General features: G+C 40.9%; 1 protein-coding gene across 1 annotated transcript in view; it reads left to right on the top strand.

Annotated features, from left to right (window-relative positions):
• Positions 1 to 13176: 13176 nt before the first annotated feature.
• Positions 13177 to 20465, top strand: part of b4galnt1a (beta-1,4-N-acetyl-galactosaminyl transferase 1a) — a 47638-nt gene continuing 40349 nt past the window's right edge. The window contains exons 1-3 of the mRNA XM_042097783.1: positions 13177 to 13309; positions 14852 to 15162; positions 18764 to 18940. Coding sequence (XP_041953717.1) covers positions 14951 to 15162; positions 18764 to 18940 — 389 coding nt within the window. The 5' untranslated portion in view covers positions 13177 to 13309; positions 14852 to 14950. The remainder of the gene's footprint in view (positions 13310 to 14851; positions 15163 to 18763; positions 18941 to 20465) is intronic.

The raw sequence follows: 20465 nt of genomic DNA on the forward strand, positions 1-20465 counted from the left end.
CAGCACAGCCGTTGTGGACGGTTAATACGCCCACCTCCCCGTTGACTGTTGATTGTACTTCTGATATGGTGAATTCTGGGGGGACGTGTGTAGTGAATGTGACCGGCATAATTCACCTTTGTTATTAAGTGTGGTTCTACACACCGTTTATATTAAACACAGCACTTTGTTCTGTCTGTAGTTACTTCATGTAAGTATAACTGTTCAGGGATCGTGGTCCCTTTAAATGTTATGAATGTGTGATGACTTGTAGCCCCATGCCGGTTTTGTTGCTGGACAGCGCCATTTTAGTTTTTCAGTGTTTTTTCCTATGTAAATAAACGACACACGCATTTGTGTGCTCAACGTGAGAAATTGTCTTTTGCGATTTACTGCAATTTCCACAGACTGTTAAATATGGTGACACCAGATGCAATTGCTGAGCAGGTCAGAGAAACACTGCCCACCCCCCACAGAGGTGCAGAGCACAGAAGTGGGGGTTGGATAACATGCTAGTCCATTACAAAATGAAGTTTCTACATATTGACAAAGTGACAGAGGCCAACTTACACATCAGGTACAAGTTTATCCTGGTAACATTTGCTCACACTACACTGAAATTCGGGCTGGCTTCCAGAATACTAGGCATGTCAAAATATGACTAGATGATTTAATCATAGATAGATTTCACGGAAATGAGGAGTGTGGGAATGCACAGTGTTTATCACATTGGACAATAATCACGACTCACTATTAACTCATGTGAAACGTGGCAATCGAGGTTATTCTCATAGTCATATCATAAGAAGTAGAAATGTATTAACAAGCTTACCTCTGTAATGCTTCTTTGCGTTTTTGTACCGGTTGGAGTTGACGGATTGGGGCAGAACTTCTTCAGAGTCCCGGCGTCTTGGAAGGAGTAGGCTATCGGTCTCTTTTCTCTGATGCCTCAGATGAACACGGTTCTTCAGGATGGTCTCCTTCGTCTTCTGTCCATTTTTTAAACACGGGCATGTCGCGTTCCAACCGTGTTATAAAGTTCTGACAGGACCGACAAATGCGATGCGATTTGTTTGCAGTGTTGTGGAGTTGTAATCCTAAATGGATAAAAGTGCCAAATTCTTTTGGTAAAACCAATAACCTACTTTTGGTGATGTGATTATAAAAATGTAAAACGATGAATGCAGCACTGGTGCTGACTTGTAATTTGCCCAGAGTTGTGATCAGAATATTGAGATTCAGGCAGATAAGTTTCTTGAGAACTTTATCCAATTCAAACACATGGAAGTCATCCAATTCAAACACATGGAACCGGTTATGTGGTTGCCCTGCAATACACTTCATACCAACCTCAAGTTTCTTGAGAACTTTAAAGTGATGATTAATCTGATGATCTGATGATTAATCACTTGTTTGAACTTGTTTATGGACAGCCGCTGCGGGTCCCAGGGGATTTTGTCCCTAGCACCACGGTTCCTTGGTCTGCTACTCTCCAGCGGTCAACTCTATTGGACAATGCGAGGCTTTTCGCACCTGTCCCTACTTCCCGTCACGGCCTCCCTCAGTCGCACATTCCCACTGGGCTTCAAACGGCTGATTATGTTTTCATTCGCCACGATGCCCACAGAGGACCGCTACGCCCGCGCTACGAGGGCCCATTCCGTGTTTTGGAGGCAGGAGACAAACATTTTGTGGTGGACATGGGCGGCAAACCGGAGCGACTCTCCATTGACCGCCTCAAACCGGCTCACTTGGATGTGGCCAGGCCCGTTGACCTGGCCCAGCCCCCACGACGCGGACGGCCTCCAGCTCTGCCCCCACCCCTACTCCCCTCTCTCCCAAGCCTCCCACACGCCATGCCCCACACCCGTGTCATGACGGGACACCTGCCGCAGTTGGGTCTCATCGACCTCCGGTACAGCACAGCCGTTGTGGACGGTTAATACGCCCACCTCCCCGTTGACTGTTGATTGTACTTCTGATATGGTGAATTCTGGGGGGACGTGTGTAGTGAATGTGACCGGCATAATTCACCTTTGTTATTAAGTGTGGTTCTACACACCGTTTATATTAAACACAGCACTTTGTTCTGTCTGTAGTTACTTCATGTAAGTATAACTGTTCAGGGATCGTGGTCCCTTTAAATGTTATGAATGTGTGATGACTTGTAGCCCCATGCCGGTTTTGTTGCTGGACAGCGCCATTTTAGTTTTTCAGTGTTTTTTCCTATGTAAATAAACGACACACGCATTTGTGTGCTCAACGTGAGAAATTGTCTTTTGCGATTTACTGCAATTTCCACAGACTGTTAAATATGGTGACACCAGATGCAATTGCTGAGCAGGTCAGAGAAACACTGCCCACCCCCCACAGAGGTGCAGAGCACAGAAGTGGGGGTTGGATAACATGCTAGTCCATTACAAAATGAAGTTTCTACATATTGACAAAGTGACAGAGGCCAACTTACACATCAGGTACAAGTTTATCCTGGTAACATTTGCTCACACTACACTGAAATTCGGGCTGGCTTCCAGAATACTAGGCATGTCAAAATATGACTAGATGATTTAATCATAGATAGATTTCACGGAAATGAGGAGTGTGGGAATGCACAGTGTTTATCACATTGGACAATAATCACGACTCACTATTAACTCATGTGAAACGTGGCAATCGAGGTTATTCTCATAGTCATATCATAAGAAGTAGAAATGTATTAACAAGCTTACCTCTGTAATGCTTCTTTGCGTTTTTGTACCGGTTGGAGTTGACGGATTGGGGCAGAACTTCTTCAGAGTCCCGGCGTCTTGGAAGGAGTAGGCTATCGGTCTCTTTTCTCTGATGCCTCAGATGAACACGGTTCTTCAGGATGGTCTCCTTCGTCTTCTGTCCATTTTTTAAACACGGGCATGTCGCGTTCCAACCGTGTTATAAAGTTCTGACAGGACCGACAAATGCGATGCGATTTGTTTGCAGTGTTGTGGAGTTGTAATCCTAAATGGATAAAAGTGCCAAATTCTTTTGGTAAAACCAATAACCTACTTTTGGTGATGTGATTATAAAAATGTAAAACGATGAATGCAGCACTGGTGCTGACTTGTAATTTGCCCAGAGTTGTGATCAGAATATTGAGATTCAGGCAGATAAGTTTCTTGAGAACTTTATCCAATTCAAACACATGGAAGTCATCCAATTCAAACACATGGAACCGGTTATGTGGTTGCCCTGCAATACACTTCATACCAACCTCAAGTTTCTTGAGAACTTTAAAGTGATGATTAATCTGATGATCTGATGATTAATCACTTGTTTGAACTTGTTTATGGACAGCCGCTGCGGGTCCCAGGGGATTTTGTCCCTAGCACCACGGTTCCTTGGTCTGCTACTCTCCAGCGGTCAACTCTATTGGACAATGCGAGGCTTTTCGCACCTGTCCCTACTTCCCGTCACGGCCTCCCTCAGTCGCACATTCCCACTGGGCTTCAGACGGCTGATTATGTTTTCATTCGCCACGATGCCCACAGAGGACCGCTACGCCCGCCCTACGAGGGCCCATTCCGTGTTTTGGAGGCAGGAGACAAACATTTTGTGGTGGACATGGGCGGCAAACCGGAGCGACTCTCCATTGACCGCCTCAAACCGGCTCACTTGGATGTGGCCAGGCCCGTTGACCTGGCCCAGCCCCCACGACGCGGACGGCCTCCAGCTCTGCCCCCACCCCTACTCCCCTCTCTCCCAAGCCTCCCACACGCCATGCCCCACACCCGTGTCATGACGGGACACCTGCCGCAGTTGGGTCTCATCGACCTCCGGTACAGCACAGCCGTTGTGGACGGTTAATACGACCTCCCCGTTGACTGTTGATTGTACTTCTGATATGGTGAATTCTGGGGGGACGTGTGTAGTGAATGTGACCGGCATAATTCACCTTTGTTATTAAGTGTGGTTCTACACACCGTTTATATTAAACACAGCACTTTGTTCTGTCTGTAGTTACTTCATGTAAGTATAACTGTTCAGGGATCGTGGTCCCTTTAAATGTTATGAATGTGTGATGACTTGTAGCCCCATGCCGGTTTTGTTGCTGGACAGCGCCATTTTAGTTTTTCAGTGTTTTTTCCTATGTAAATAAACGACACACGCATTTGTGTGCTCAACGTGAGAAATTGTCTTTTGCGATTTACTGCAATTTCCACAGACTGTTAAATATGGTGACACCAGATGCAATTGCTGAGCAGGTCAGAGAAACACTGCCCACCCCCCACAGAGGTGCAGAGCACAGAAGTGGGGGTTGGATAACATGCTAGTCCATTACAAAATGAAGTTTCTACATATTGACAAAGTGACAGAGGCCAACTTACACATCAGGTACAAGTTTATCCTGGTAACATTTGCTCACACTACACTGAAATTCGGGCTGGCTTCCAGAATACTAGGCATGTCAAAATATGACTAGATGATTTAATCATAGATAGATTTCACGGAAATGAGGAGTGTGGGAATGCACAGTGTTTATCACATTGGACAATAATCACGACTCACTATTAACTCATGTGAAACGTGGCAATCGAGGTTATTCTCATAGTCATATCATAAGAAGTAGAAATGTATTAACAAGCTTACCTCTGTAATGCTTCTTTGCGTTTTTGTACCGGTTGGAGTTGACGGATTGGGGCAGAACTTCTTCAGAGTCCGGGCGTCTTGGAAGGAGTAGGCTATCGGTCTCTTTTCTCTGATGCCTCAGATGAACACGGTTCTTCAGGATGGTCTCCTTCGTCTTCTGTCCATTTTTTACAAAATGTCCAAATAAGGAAATAGAATTGTTATTTAATTAAACAAGGTGAACTTCTCCCCACTGTGGAATGCAGAAAAGAATGCTACAAGGAAGGGAATTCAAACACACTCAACACCTTACCATCTATTGATGTCATTGTGGTTGAGATATCTGACATTTTTCTGTTAAAGATTGGCATGGAGACAATGGGACATGGTTGCCTTTGTCAGTGTCCTTATGTGAACTTGCACAGGTCAACTTGCTCATCTTTACTTGCGTACCACTTCACACCAGTGCTTCAGACCAGAGCTGATGCTTCAGCAATAGCTGTCACTGAAAAGCTGTAAGTGTTGTTGAACACAGCTGTTCTCACATTAGCTGATTGCGATAAACATAAACCATTGTTGCCTAATTACCAATTATTCATTACACCTGTCTGTAGTATCTACTTTTTTTGTGTTTTTCACATATAGTATTTTGCAGTATTTTTAAAATTACAAAATTACTATTTTGCATTTGAAACACATATTACATGTTTCAGAAATACTACCCATCCCTGGGAACAGGCAGATTGTATTTCACCAGTTAGGGCACAAAAATGGTCAGTAGCTGCACTGTGTAGCCTATCTTGACATGTCTTTAAGTTTTGGGTTACAATATACAGGTAGTGGGCTCTCTGTTGATTTTAATGAGTAGGCCTAAGCCTAAAGTTACAGCATTTCTATCACAATTGACCAGACTTTGACCTTTTGTCTTCTTTAAACAAAATTCTGGCTATGATTGTTCCTTGTATTGCATCATGAGCCATCACTGCACCTATTGTATTCTACTGTTGTTAGCCTTAAGCCTAGCTCAAGGCTTAGAAGGCTAGAATTCCAAATCCATATTTCCAGATATTTTGGTAAAAGTAACTTAAAAGTAATACAATAGTAGTAATATGTCAGAGTCAGAGACAGTAATATGATAATGTAATGAATTACTTTGAAATGACAGTAATAAGTAATACATAATATATTACGATTTTGAAGTAACTTGCCCAACACTGATTAAACCACATGTCACTGCTTGACTAAATGAAAAATATAGGCTACTGAACATGCATGGAGATCGTCATAGTTGACAGATATTACAATACTGATTATATAATAACCTGTAGGTCCTAAATCTAAATGTTTGGGTTCAGTTTATGAAGTGTTGCTACAGCATGTTTGTTATTTATGGGGGGGAATCAGGGGGGGATTTTGGTATCGGTGGGCTTGTGTGTGTGTGTGGGGGGGGGGGGGGGGGGGGCGTCGGTCCAGTAGTGGGCCGGTCCAGGAGAAAATTGCCAGGGCCGAATTTTGTTCCCAGTCCAGTTTTTTTTCTCATCAATACTCCAACACTCCACAAAAACAGATGTTTGGGGTGTTTTGTAAATTTATAACAAAAATAAAAGACTGAAATATTCCATTTACAAGTATTCATGACACTTGTAATTGAGCTGTGGTGCATCCTACTTCTATTAATGGTCCTTGAGATGCTTCTACAACTTGTTCGGAGTCCACCTGTGCCTAAATTAATTCAGTGGACATTATTAAGAAAGACACATCTCTTCAGGGGCGGAGCCAGAGGGGTGGCTCCGGGTGGCACAGGCCACCCTTGAGATTCGATTGGCCACCCCAGGTGCCACCCCAAATCCTTGTCTATGATTGGCCATTAACATGGTGTAAGGCGGGACCTTTCTTGATGCACTTGCAGCAGTGTGAAGTGTCAGACGTCAGAAATGTAAGTGGCAAACACGCTTGCCTTTATTGGCCTGCGGCACAATTGAACTGCGGAACAAAAAGTTTCCCCGATCAGGAAATACTCCTTAATACGCAACTTTGTGTAGGCTTAACAGAGGTAGCCTAAATATCGTGCCTATGACGATGACAGCTTTAAAAAAAAACATTTATTTCACTTGTCTCGCTGGATTGAAGGCAGAATGTGGGCTGTTGCGCAAATAGATGAATGGGGGTCGGGAGATTCCGTTAACAAAAACCTAAAGTTTTGCTAACATTTTCTCCATTATTATCGTAAAATATGTCTCCATGCAGGGCAGGGCTGGTTCTAACCTAGGCTACTATATTTGGGTGGGCTGGTAGAAATTTTGGGTGGGCAACATAGCAAAGCTGTCAAATTGGATCAAAACTAACATAAACACAAAACAAACACAAAACAATCAGTACTACCTAGCTTGAGCTGCTGCAGCCAACAGCCAGGGATAGGCAGTATGTCTGATACATGTATGTAAAATACAAAATAGTATGTTGTCATTTTTATTTTATTTAGTTGGAAAAAAATGGCATCATATTTTGTATCAAAATACTTTCTAGGTTTGTAGTTTAAAAATAGTGCCAAATTCTTTTGGTAAAACCAATAACCTACTTTTGGTGATGTGATTATAAAAGTGCAAAACAATGAATGCAGCACTGGTGCTGACTTGTAATTTGCCCAGAGTTGTGATCAGAATATTGAGATTCAGGCAGATAAGTTTCTTGAGAACTTTATCCAATTCAAACACATGGAAGTCATCCAATTCAAACACATGGAACCGGTTATGTGGTTGCCCTGCAATACACTTCATACCAACCTCAAGTTTCTTGAGAACTTTAAAGTGATGATTAATCTGATGATCTGATGATTAATCTGATGATTAATCATCTAATCAGAAGACATGGAACCGGTTATGGTTGCCCTGCAACAAGTTACCCCACGTGAAAATTTAATTAATAATTTGCCCAGACCTGTTGTGATCATAATATTGAGATTCAGGAAGATGAAATTTCTCACATACACAATACACTCCTTCATACCAACCTCAAGTTTCTTGAGAAAATAAACTAATAGACAAAAAAGCAGGTCAAATTATTGTAACAGCTACAAAATAAAATATTTTTATAAAATATAATAAAATTGATTATATTTTAATGCCCCCATGATGGAATTTGTTTTAGAACAGCATAGCCCAGTGACAGACAACTTAGATAATTAACTTTAATATGTTTGTATTACATTTTATTTAAATACAAAGACATTTTATATGAGAGTAAGGTATTTGTGTTTTTTTGTCCTTCAATTTATGAGTATGGTGTTTGCATCTGGTTTCCCTAATGTATTTGTGCTAATTTCACATCTTGAGCCTGTTTCTGTTTATCTGGATGTTTTGCCTCATGCCACCCTTGAATTAATCAGTGCCTCAGTAGTGCCACCCTTGTTAAAAATGTCTAGAATCGCCACTGCATCTCTTTATATAAGGTCTCACAGTTGATGGTGTATGTTAGAGTGAAAACCAAGCTACGAGGTCAAAGAACATTTCTGCAGCATTGAAAGTGCCCAAGAGCACAGTGGCCTCCATCATTCTCGAATGAAAAAGTTGGGAACAACCAACAGTCTTCCTACATCTGTCCGCTCAGCCAAACTGAGTAATCCGGGACGGAGGGCCTTGGTCAGACAGGTAACCAAGGGCCCAATGGTCACAATGAATGACATCCAGAGTTCATTTGAGAGGATGAGAGAAGCATAAAGAAGGACAAACATCAGTGCAGCTCAGTGCCTGGTTTCTTCCACACACACCGTTGGGAATTGTGGCCAAATAGTTCGTTTCATCATGAATTTTCCCGTGGGGATCAATAAAGTGAATTGCTAATTATAGACTTCAGAAGGAGACAGCAGCAGACTTACACCCCTCTCTTGATTGACGGAGCACAGGTAGAGAGAGTTAGTGGTTTTATTTATAAATATCTGTGAGTACACATCTCTGAGGACCTGACCTGGGCTACTCACATCCAAGCTCAGGTTAAAAAGGCCAGACAACGAATGTACCACCTAAGACAACTCTGGAAATTCAGGTTCCCCCCATGTGATTTTAAAAACGTTTTACACTGGGGTCATATAGAGCATACTGACCCAGTGTATCACTGTGTGTGTGGTATGCTAACAGCTCTGAGAAAGACTGCAAAGCCTTGCAGAGAGTGACTCCTCTCCCTTCCCTGCATGATATGTGCATCAGCTGATGCAAGAACAGAGCCACTAAAATCATAAAGGACTCCACCCATCCCAGTAACTGTCTGTTCAGTTTGTTGAAGTCAGGCAAGCCCTTCTGCCATGACTCCTCAACATGGACATGCCAACTCTAATGAATACCATGGTCCCATTTTAATAACATTATTATTATGTATTATTATTATTATCTGGTAGGCGTTATAGGTTGATACAATCCAGTACCACCAGATTTATTCTTCCCAAATGTTAACCTGGAAAATCCAGAGTTCTCGCAAGAACTCACTCGGTGAGTTGTACAGTTTTGAAAATGAATATTAAAGGAGAAGTTCGGTGTGATATTGACAGGCCCTGACATTTAAAACGAGACATTGAGAACTTTGAAAAAGCACTGGTAGTTTATTTACAAGACGATAATACATAACAGTACCTTCACAAAGTTTTCCGGGCGCCGCCATCTTGAAATCTAACGGGAAGTTGATTGACGAAAAACTACAGCTGATACGTGAATACTCGCAATAGTAATGTTGACAGAAGACGTGCTGTACACGTGAAGAAGGAGTGACTGGTACATGTGCATATAGCCTACGGACTGCAGCTTCAGCTGACATAATGGAGGATAAGACGAAGACAGTATGGTTCATGTCATGTATCAGCTGTAGTTTCGCTCTTTCTCGTCAATCAACTTCCCGTGACACGCGAGATTTCAAGGAAAACTTCGCAAAGGTACTGTTTGTATAAATTATACTATTTTATTGTTTTTATTATGTTTCTATATGTCTTTTACTGTTTTTTACTCTGTTTATATGTCCTGTAATGATTATTTATTGTATTTATTGTGTGCACCCAGTGGAGTAGCGCTCCTAATTTCATTGTATTGTAAAGTACAACGACTATAAAGGCATTTAATTTCAATTTCAATTATTTCAATTATTATTATTATTATTATTATTATTATTCATGTCACTTTATTATTTAGTTGAATTATTTATTATTAACTTCTGCTTTTAATCTTATCTGTTTTACTTAGATTTTTTCTACTTTACACAATCATGAAGCTAACCAGGCTTACATTTCACTGCTTGTTATATACTGATATAACTGTGTATGTGATGAATAAATCTCTCTGAACTCTCTGAACTCTGAAGAACCCCAAATTCTGATCAGATTGTTGCATATAGGAAATAGGAGGAACTTTGACCCCTTTGTGAGGATAAAGGATGGAGCACCGCTGCTCCAGCCTCAGATTTTGCGCAGATCTCAAATTGGATTAAATATTCTGCAGAATATACATTCACTCTACTGCTCAGTGTTGCATTGGCTTAGACTTAGTCAGGCTATGTCACTTTTTAGTATTGTGATTAAAATATTGACAGTTCAAGAGCGACTTTTGTCTCAGCGTGTTTCCTTGGATCGAGGTTTTTCAGAGTGCTAATTTGGTCTTGAATTGAACTGGTAGGTGTGAGTTTTTTCCACCACAATAGCCAGTGAGGCCTACATTTGTTCATTTTCAGTGCTCCACGACACTTAGTTGTAAATATATGCATATTTAAGGGTAATGCAAGGATTTTGTATTTAATTAGGTGTGCCCGACCGATTTGAGGGCTGTTTGGGCTGTGTTTTTGTCCCTGTCCTTCCCTGCTGCAGTCACAGGCTGTACAGTTCCCATACCAGGTGATGATGCTACCTGTAGAACACTCTCCACTGCTGAAGAGTAAAAGCCCTTCAAAATGGATGATGACACTTTGAATTTTCTCAGCTGTCATAAACAGAGGTGGGAGTAAGTCACACATGTGCAAGTCACAAGCAAGTCTCAAGTCTTAACCTTCAAGTCTCAAGCAAGTCCAAGTCATTTTTTGTGACAATCAAGCAAGTCAAGTCAAGTCATAGCTTGGGTCAAGCAAGTCAAGTCAAGTCATAGCCAAAACATATAAATTCATGATGATTTACCAATGTTTTCATTTGAAAATAAGCTACAATAGGCTAGTTATGAACTGCTGGAGTTTTATTTGTAACAAACGAATAGACATTGCATTCATTCAAGCCACATACATCTGAACGGTTTATAAAATAAGATGAAATGTATACTAATAAAAATAAATGTATTTCAAATAGACCTATTATAAAGTAGTCTATTATTGTTTCAATATGCCTCAAATATTAGGTAAGCTACATCAAATCATGAAAATATATTCAGATAGTTACACCTGTCCTGACCTGTCACATCTCCAGGGACCCAATAATGTTGAAAAAGTGAACTAATCAACGCTGCTGCCGACGTCACTGCCAAACTTTGACAAGCGCGACAGCGCATTGGGGTTTAGGAGGGTTTAGGACCGTCAATGCTATATCATATTATACTGTACATAAGCCTACCATGTGAAGTAAGCTACTTTTCTAGGCTGATTGCTGGCAGTTAGCTAGGCCTACTTACTGTTGTTCGCCTACTACTAGGCTGTAATGTATGGAACAGGGACGTGTTTAAGAGGGAGGGAGAAAGAGAGCCGCTTAGCCTTCTTTAGGTTACATTGGCAACATTTTCGCTAGCATATCAAGATTAAACTTAGACAAGAAAATGTTTCACTTTGCCATTTCACACATTTTAACCTAATATGGCGTCAACTAAAAAGCATAATAGATTCAAAGCCAACTCTTAACATGCCTCAAATTTGACCTTAGGTTTCTAACACGACTAACTTCTGACGGATGAAAATGAATGTGGTGGTGGTTATGTCGTTAATTTGCGCACTTGCAGACTGCTGTTCATTTCTCCTTTGCGTTGTCAGATATATCATATGTGAAGCCAAACATTATTATGTTTTGGTATAAACGTAGAGCCTTCCATATTTGCAAGTAAGCCTACCTCAGTCTGTCGCAATTGATCTGGCACTTGCTGTTGGTCTGTCGCGTCACTTGGTAACAATGACAGGTTGTCATTGTGTGACGCATGCAACAGCACCTAAGCAGATTTTCTAAAATCGTGAAGTTAACTCCTTAATATCTATGAAAAAATAAAAAGTCAAGTCATTTCAAGTCATTTGTCTCAAGTCTAAGTCAAGTCTCAAGTCATGAATAGCAAGTCAAAGTCAAGTCGAGTCTTTTATACATGTTGATCAAGCAAGTCTCAAGTCCTAAAAAATGTGACTCGAGTCTGACTCGAGTCAAGTCATGTGACTCGAGTCCCCCATGTCTGGTCATAAATACAGTCTTTGCCTGGATTTCTTCAGAGTGTGCTGGATGTTATTGGTGAGGTCCTCGGTGATGTTCAACACTTTCGGCACTCTCCACAGGCTGCCCATTGATTTTTAATGGAGTGTAACTGACAATAGTCCACCACAATTTTCTTTGTTTTGCAGGATCAAGTTGTTGAACTGGCACTGTGCTACTGTACATCCTCTACTAGATTCAAGTAGGCCTGTTCATTGTTGTTACTGATCAGGTCCAACACCACTGTGTCATCTGCAAATTTGATGATGGAGGTGCTGTTGGCTCAGCAGTCATTAGTGTAGATGTTGTACAACAGGGGCCTCAACCACAGTCTGAGCTAGATGACAGACCACTCACTCTGACTTCCTGTGTTTAGTTACTGTACCACATCAATTCTCAGCACATCATGCAGCCTGTTTTCTTCTGCATCCTGCAGTCTTTGTCTTCTATTATGCACACCTCTATCAATGCCTTAAATAATTGCTCATGCCGTATCTGAAATAGCCCACACAAACTGGAATTCATCACATACTTCCCCCCCCCTTACATCCATTTCCTAACACAGTATCCTACGTAACAGAGCTGTGTGTGAATCTTAAGACTATTATTACATCATCATTCAGATTGCAGATTGCTTCCGAAATTGTATTGTCTCCAAATAAATATCCCAACTGTGTGATGTTTTTCTTGTGTTTTGCTGTTGGGCCAAACATTTAATGTGATGTCTCAAAGCATTCACTATACAAAAGCAAGTGCTGATAAAATAAATATCCCAACTGTGTGATGTTTTTCTTGTGTTTTGCTGTTGGGCCAAACATTTAATGTGATGTCTCAAAGCATTCACTATACAAAAGCAAGTGCTGATAAAATAAATATCCCAACTGTGTGATGTTTTTCTTGTGTTTTGCTGTTGGGCCAAACATTTAATGTGATGTCTCAAAACATTCACTATACAAAAGCAAGTGCTGATTTAAAAAAAAAAAAGACAACAACATCATACTATTACCTTGCCTAAAGATGGAATAAAAACTAGTAATAATAGTCTAATGATTCCATAAAATCAATGAAGTAATCTATCCTTACCAAAAAGAACATGTAAGGTTTTTAAACCCTTAACTGCAGTTCACAGGCGGGCCCACTTGGGGCATCGGCTACGTATGGAAACAGGCAGATTCTTACGCCGAAAGAGGGGGTAGTGAAGAACAAGACAGGGCGGCATTCTTGCCAGTGTCATTCTCCAATTACCTTCAACCGGATTTTTATGCCTTGCTTGAAACCATATGTTTGCCACTGCTCTGGAAAAAAGAGGCAATGAAATAATTCTGTCTGGTAAGTCAATGTTATCTTATGGATTGAATGTGTTATTATGCGACATCTGGCTTTGCAAGGCAATCGAGGTGATTTTATTCAGTGCAATTTGGGTTTGGCTGACCCTATGCTGCAATACGAAAATACGCGTAGAAATCCAAATAGTGCCTCTTTAGACGGGATAATGTTTTATATTCACTTAACTTGCGTGGCATCGTTAGATACTTATTATTATTTTAATGTTAATTGACGGCATATCCTCCCAGTAATGATAGCTCATCTTTGCCAAATATGGCCTTCCACATTACGCATCCCCGCGACTTGTCGTGGTAAGGGCTCTATTAACAATTAGCCTGACACTAAGTAGCATATCCAAGGTATTTTGTTGCAACAATTAGTCTATTGCTTTTATTGATTACAAAATATTACTCAAACCAGCTGTAGCAGTAAGCTTGTCGTTTAGCGAATGAGATAATGATGATCATGTAGTCTGATGCGTCTTAATATATTAAGGTAACTAAAACCGGCATAAATGTCTGCTAGCTAACGTTGTATTTTAATTGTTTATTTGACATGCTAATTCATAGGCTTGCTGTCTATATTTAATCGTGGGCCAGAGCTATAGAATTGCTTCACTCAGTACATTTCACGGACTGTTTAGGTGTTAACGGTCAAGTTATGCCCGTCATTGAATACCTTCCGGTTGGAATGAGTTATCTTTGGGTGAAAGTGTACATTTGTAATTTTGCAATTTAAAAGGTTATCAGTTAAAAGGAAGCAAATGCGAGTAAGTGTTTTCAGTTTAAGTAAATCTCTTGCACGTCTTTAGGCATACGTGCCATGTGAAAGTTACAAGATGAAATAAAGTCAACTGAGTTTGAGTTTTTAAGCGGTTGCTCATTGTAATATTCATCTATTTTACGCAAATCCATGGTTTAAATGACTATACGTTTTCCAATAAATGCTCTTGAGCCCCTTGGGAATTCTGCGAAGATTGTAAAGGGGGAGCGATTGAGTATGTGTGTTTGAAAGCTCATGGACTTGGCTCATACTTGTTTGAGTTGAGGAAGTTTGAGTAACGACGTAGGCCTATACTGTAGTGTAGACACTGTCATGTAGGCACAACTGTATAACAACCTTTATTTAGATGACAGGTAGGCCTATAGTGGACAGCCAGATGATTATAAAAGTGTCTTGTGTATGAACTAGTACAGTTGTTATTTCCATGTCGGACCATGCTGACTGCTTTTTTTTTGCTAATGTCGTCTCTACATGAATTTCACAGTGGTTGTGGTGGTAATTATCTTGGTCAGGACTGTCACCATTAAGCATCAATCAAGATCTCAAAGTGCCAGGGTCAGCTCAAAATGGAGCCTTGCAAGACTTAAATTGGAGTATTCCCCATAGCTTTCCGATTGGCCCAGTAGTGAATCTATCAGACCAAGCTCTTCTCATTTGAAGTGTTTCAAGCATTAGTTAAACTCCCTAGGTAAGCTACAACTCTGTTCTGCTGAGAATCCACCAGGAAGGACCATATTGTTTCTGTTCTTCTCTCCTCTCTAGGCGTCCGATCGTGGTCCCGGTCCACAGAGTTCGAGCCGTTCCTCTCCCCTCCTCTTGTTGCCCCCCTCCCACCACCCCACCCCCAATCCCACCTACTCCATGTGGTCCCAGAAGAAGAAGGTGTTGATGGTCATGGTCACCCTGGGGCTGGTGGCAGCTCTGATCCGCTCCTGGACGCCGCGGCCGTACACGTCCGTGGACGTGCGGCCCAAGCAGGAGGCAAAGATGGAGAAGCTGCTGGGGGACAGACTGCTCCTCTCGGAGCACAAATACGATGACATCCCATACCGTGTCAAGGAGAGTGTGTTGGGGTGGGTGTGATGGCATGTGGCCGCAATAGACTACCTACACGGCTTTTCCTGTATGCTCACGTATTTCCGGTGGAGCGTTAGCTGAGCGTTACTTCTTTATCTTAAGGCACTGATTCCCTACTGCAACACCCAACCGAGTTTGTGTAGACACTAATTACATTAACAATAACGGCAGGTTCAAACACACCTGGCTCCACTGGAAACTAACCACCAACTTTCATGCACATAGTCTAGAGCAGTCTTGTTTTCCTGAGAGCTTGTTACATCCTTCACTGTTGACTTGACCTGACCCCATTTAACCAACAAGAACACACACTTGTGTGTCATTAGAGGATGTGTTTTTTGTGTGTACCTGGGTGTCCACCTGCTGTTGCAGAAAAATTCTATACGTAATTTCAGCTAGCCTTCTTTTGGTGTCGGTAATAATCTCATTGGATGGTAATAGCCTATATGGTGACTCAAGTGTGTAACTTCTCTTGGCTTACTAATGGACAAACCCAATTCTAAAAGCACGACCAATACACAATTTCACAATAATCATAACAAACAAACAGTTAAGCCCTCATTTAGACCTGAAGGACAATACCTCTCTTTTTGAAGGGCGTGTTCCACTGTGCCTTTTCCCATGCTACCTTGCTACAATATGAATTCTCTAATCTAAAAAAGCTTTTGATAAGACATTGAGTAATAAAAAGCAAGGCATAAAGCTACACAGGGTATAGTCTATTACATAGACATTTAATTATTAACAGAAAACATGCCCTAAATGTCATCAATGAAGTCAAGTCAAGTCAGCTCAGAAATATACAAAGGGGCTTGACCATAGAGTGCTTTAAAAACAAAGAGTAAAACTTAAAATCAATTCTAAATTTCACTGGTAACCAGTGAAGCTCAGCTAAAACTGGAGTTATGTGCTCATACTTTTTGGTGCCAGTGAGGAGTCTTGCAGCAGCATTGCTGAACTAACTTTTAACAATTTAAATTATATTGGGTTAGGCCTGTGTACAGTGAATTGCAGTAGTCTAAACTAGGGATGTAACGATTACCGGTATAATGGTAAACCGCGATAAAAATGTTGACGATAATAATTACCGTTTTCATTTCAAATATCATGATTATCACTGTTGATTACCGCGGAAACCGTGTGTTTAATCCTTCCCAGCTTCATCTGAGCCTGCTTTTGACATACAGTAGGCCTGGTACAATGGAACAAAACTGGTACCCTACTGATTCTGTTGTCTAATTGATGGTTTTAACTACGATTCGGATTCGGCTACACCTGATTTTAAAAGGCAGAACTTTTTCACCGCAAAATGTGCACTTCACCGTATCATGTAGCCACTCTGCGTCTTTTTATGTTCGCGTCCACATTAAATCCATTCCACTCACGTTATCAGGAGAATACAGTAGCCTAAAGTTTTATTTTGAACGCTTACTTTGGTCTCACTCATTGCATCCAAATAACAGAAATAGCAAACTCCAAGTTATGGTAGGGTAAGTTAAGCTATAAGCACATAGCTAATTAAACATGAAGAAAAAAGTGAACGGGATACTTTTTGAAACTATTTCAGCTTGTGTAGGCCTATCAGTGGTTTCTGAACATATTGAACACACTTTCAGAAATACAGTGATAATACCGAAAACCGTGATCATTTTGGTCACTATAACCGTGAGGTTAAATTTTCACACCGTTACATCCCTAGTCTAAACATGAGGTAATAAAAGCATGAATGACTGTTTCAAGATCTTTCTTAGATGAAAAGTGCTTCAGTTTAACTACTGTTCTAAGCTGATAAAAACTACCCTTAACAACAGAGCTGACTTGCTTATTAAAATTAAGATAGCTGTCGAAAATGACACCTAGATTTCTGACCTGACTCTGCAAGTTTGATGACCAAGGGCCAAGGGCATTGCTCAAGTGTTTTGTAGGGGTGGGGGATCCAAATAAAATCATCTGGACACCCTGGACATTTGAGAGGTCCTTTTGGAAACCCAAAATGAAAAATAGGTTAATTGAGAAATCCTGTGGGTTATGGTAGACAACCAGAATATACAATTGCCCACACAATTATTAGCACCCGTTGGAGAGAGGAGTAAAAAGGGTTGTGAGAAATTCACTTTTCAGTGAATTAGCTGCTGCCGAACCACAGCCAAGGGTGTTGAAAAAACTTTTGGAAGTTTGTGATTTTGCGCTAATCCTATGGTTGGAGTAGAGTTATTGTTTACTGAAAATTTGATGGACAATGACAAGATGAACAGGTAGTTCTACAAACAGGGCTTATTGCAGATGTGGTTTGTCTACAATAAAGAAGGAAATAATAAAAAACAACAACAATAGATCGCTGTTTACACACAAAAGAGATTCTATATGTTATTATTATAACACAAAGCATCATCTCAGGCTACAAATGTCTCGGATAACATTAATGAATACATCACAGGGAGATTTAACCCAAAAAGGAATATAATTTCAGTGCAGTGTGTCGGTCGTGTCAAATAGAATGTTACTGACAAGCTGATTAAATTAATTGACACATTTTACATTGGCTTAAACAGATAAACAGGTAAACTTACATTACACGGATGCACATGCATGATCTTGCTGCCATACATTCAAATAAACCTGTGCAAGAAGTAATATTTGAATAGAGTGCCTGGTGCAGAGACGGTGATTGTGGAGGTGGAGAGGCGATCAACAGAGGTGTAGTCTTTCCAACCCCACTCTCACTCAACAACAACAACAACTAAGCTCTTTTGTGACTCAGGGCTAAGCACTTTACAGGCTCTCTTCAGGAATATGATGTGTAAGTTCATGTCCCGACTTGATGAGTCTCAAAACTGTATTGTAATGATGCTCACAAGCCCCAGGTGCAGCTCGGTCAGATATCAATCATATTTGTGGAAGCATTGGTATGGGTGCCTGTTAAGACTCTCATGAATCAGAGTATGTTTGTATGTGTTTATGTATCTATTCCTTTTGTTGTTGTTGTTGTTGTTGTTGTTGTATGTCTTGCTGTTGGGTCTAGAGCCTGTAATAAAGTTTAAATACAGTACACAGTATATATATATCCAATGAGTAGCACCCACCTGGGTGATGCACGCCAGCCTTTAAGCGCCAGAATTTTCAAGGTTGGATTCTTCTCATTGTTTTCAATGTGAAACTAATGTAATTCACCAAGAGGCCACTGTAGATGAGATTAGATTTTCATTCAGGGTACCTGGAGTGGCAGAGGATATCTGGTCTTGCTGCTGAGTTTGAGCATTGGCCAGAGTAAAACCAGAAAATGATGACAAAACTGAAATGACAAACTATATGTCATGTCCATGCATGAAACTATCAGAAACATACGGTGTCTGGCTCTTGCATCATTGTATTGGTATGGAATATGTCCACTTGCATTTGTATTGGTCTTGCAGAGATCCAACTTTGCACCTGTAACTTTTTACCTGCCCCTCTCAACATAATTAGTTTGAGACTAATCTACGTATCTAACACTTAAGTCCTTAGAATGGATGCATGGCTTCAATGCTTTGCATTTATGAAACTACCCACATCTCTCCGCTGTTAGGCCTGAAACTTGTTTCCTTTTCCCTCCCCCAGTCTCCTGGCCCATAACGGCTGTGTGTGTGAGGGGGAGACGAGGAGCATCAACCTGCCCTACGCCAATCTGCTGTTCCCTCGGGTGTCGGCGCAGAACCTTCACACGGCCTTTAAGGAGTCAGAGCTGGAGGAGGTGAAACGCCGTCGAGCTCAGGAATACAACAGTTTCCAGAAGAGGTGAGTTTAACGCTTTACCCTGTGCCCAAACAAACCTTGGCATGGGACTTCAATGCCACCAGTTTCTGCTCTAGCTGCTTCGACCTGTGTACAGAATGTACCATTTTAAGCTACAGACATATCAAAGTCAAAGTCAAAGTCAAAGTCAGCTTTATTGTCAATTTCTTCACATGTTCCAGACATACAAAGAGATCGAAATTACGTTTCTCACTATCCCACGGTGAAGACAAGACATATTTTACCAATTTAGGTCCACAGACAAACATAACATTCAAGTAAACAAAAAAGTAAGTAAATAAGTAAATAAGAGGGCACATATAATAATGAAAAAATAAGAGCAGCAAAATGTAAAAACATATCAAACCAACTGCAAAGACTACTGGAGAGGAAGGCTGACTGACGTGTCTTGTGTTGCCTGTGTCAGGGCAAAAAAGTTGCTCCTTAACACACTGCAAAGACTACTGACAGCGACCAACTAACAAATATACATTTTTGCACCTGTGTGATATGCAGATACACAATACATATACACTACTCTTGCTCACCACAGGCAATTTCATAATTTAGCCTTTTCTTGTCAAATATACATCTGATAAGAAGTTGGTAAAGGCACTGGTGCTGTCAGACAGAAGCGAGAGAAACTGCATTATCAGATCCAGTAATACAGGCACAGTGCTGTAGTTTTGTATTTGCAGAGGGAAATGTCTAGTGATTACACAGCATATTGCTGGTACATCTTTGGCCTTGTTTGAGGAACATGCTGTCCACTTTGAATACACAAATATCTGGTGACCGTGCACTGAAGGCAATTTCAGTGCAGGTAAATTTTAGTCAAATAGTTTTCTTAAAATAGTGTGTGATCAGAGAAGACCCTGCCTTTTAGCATATCCAAAATGTATCCATTGTTTAAAGTATTATTTAAAGTATTTGAGTCTGGACAGCAAAAAACACATTGTGGTGACAAATTGTCTTTGGGCCCGTCCACACGAGAACGTTTTTTTGAAACCGGTTAATTTTTTTTTCCGGTTACACCATGTGTCCACACAAGGCCGGCATTTTAGGAGGCTGTAACCGATCTTTTTTGTAACCGGATTCCAAAGTGAGTTTTTTTGCCGTGTTTGCCGGTTAACATTTGCCGTGTGGACAGCAAAGACTCAGCCACTGCACTCGACCAGACACTCTGCTTGTCAGAACAAACCAAACCATTTGTTTGTCATATTAAAATGTTTTACTTTTCCCTGTCATGATATCTGTGCACGCAGTATCAGCTTTTTGTGGCTAACCGTTAGCTTAACTTGGTTAAACATTAGCTTACTACAACCTATGACTATAGCATGTTAATTTCTCCAGTGTAACTTGCTCTATACCTGACTACCATCGTAGTGTGTATGTCTGAGTGTGCATATCTGTGTATGTGAGTGTATATCTGTGTGTGTGTGTTTATTCTTGTGTGTATCTGTGTATTTGTGTGTGTGTGTGTGTGTATGTGTGAGTGTGTATGTCTGTGTGTATGTGTGTGTATATT

This window comes from Alosa sapidissima, chromosome 7 (genome assembly GCF_018492685.1).
Source record: "Alosa sapidissima isolate fAloSap1 chromosome 7, fAloSap1.pri, whole genome shotgun sequence".
Classification (NCBI taxonomy): domain Eukaryota; kingdom Metazoa; phylum Chordata; class Actinopteri; order Clupeiformes; family Clupeidae; genus Alosa; species Alosa sapidissima.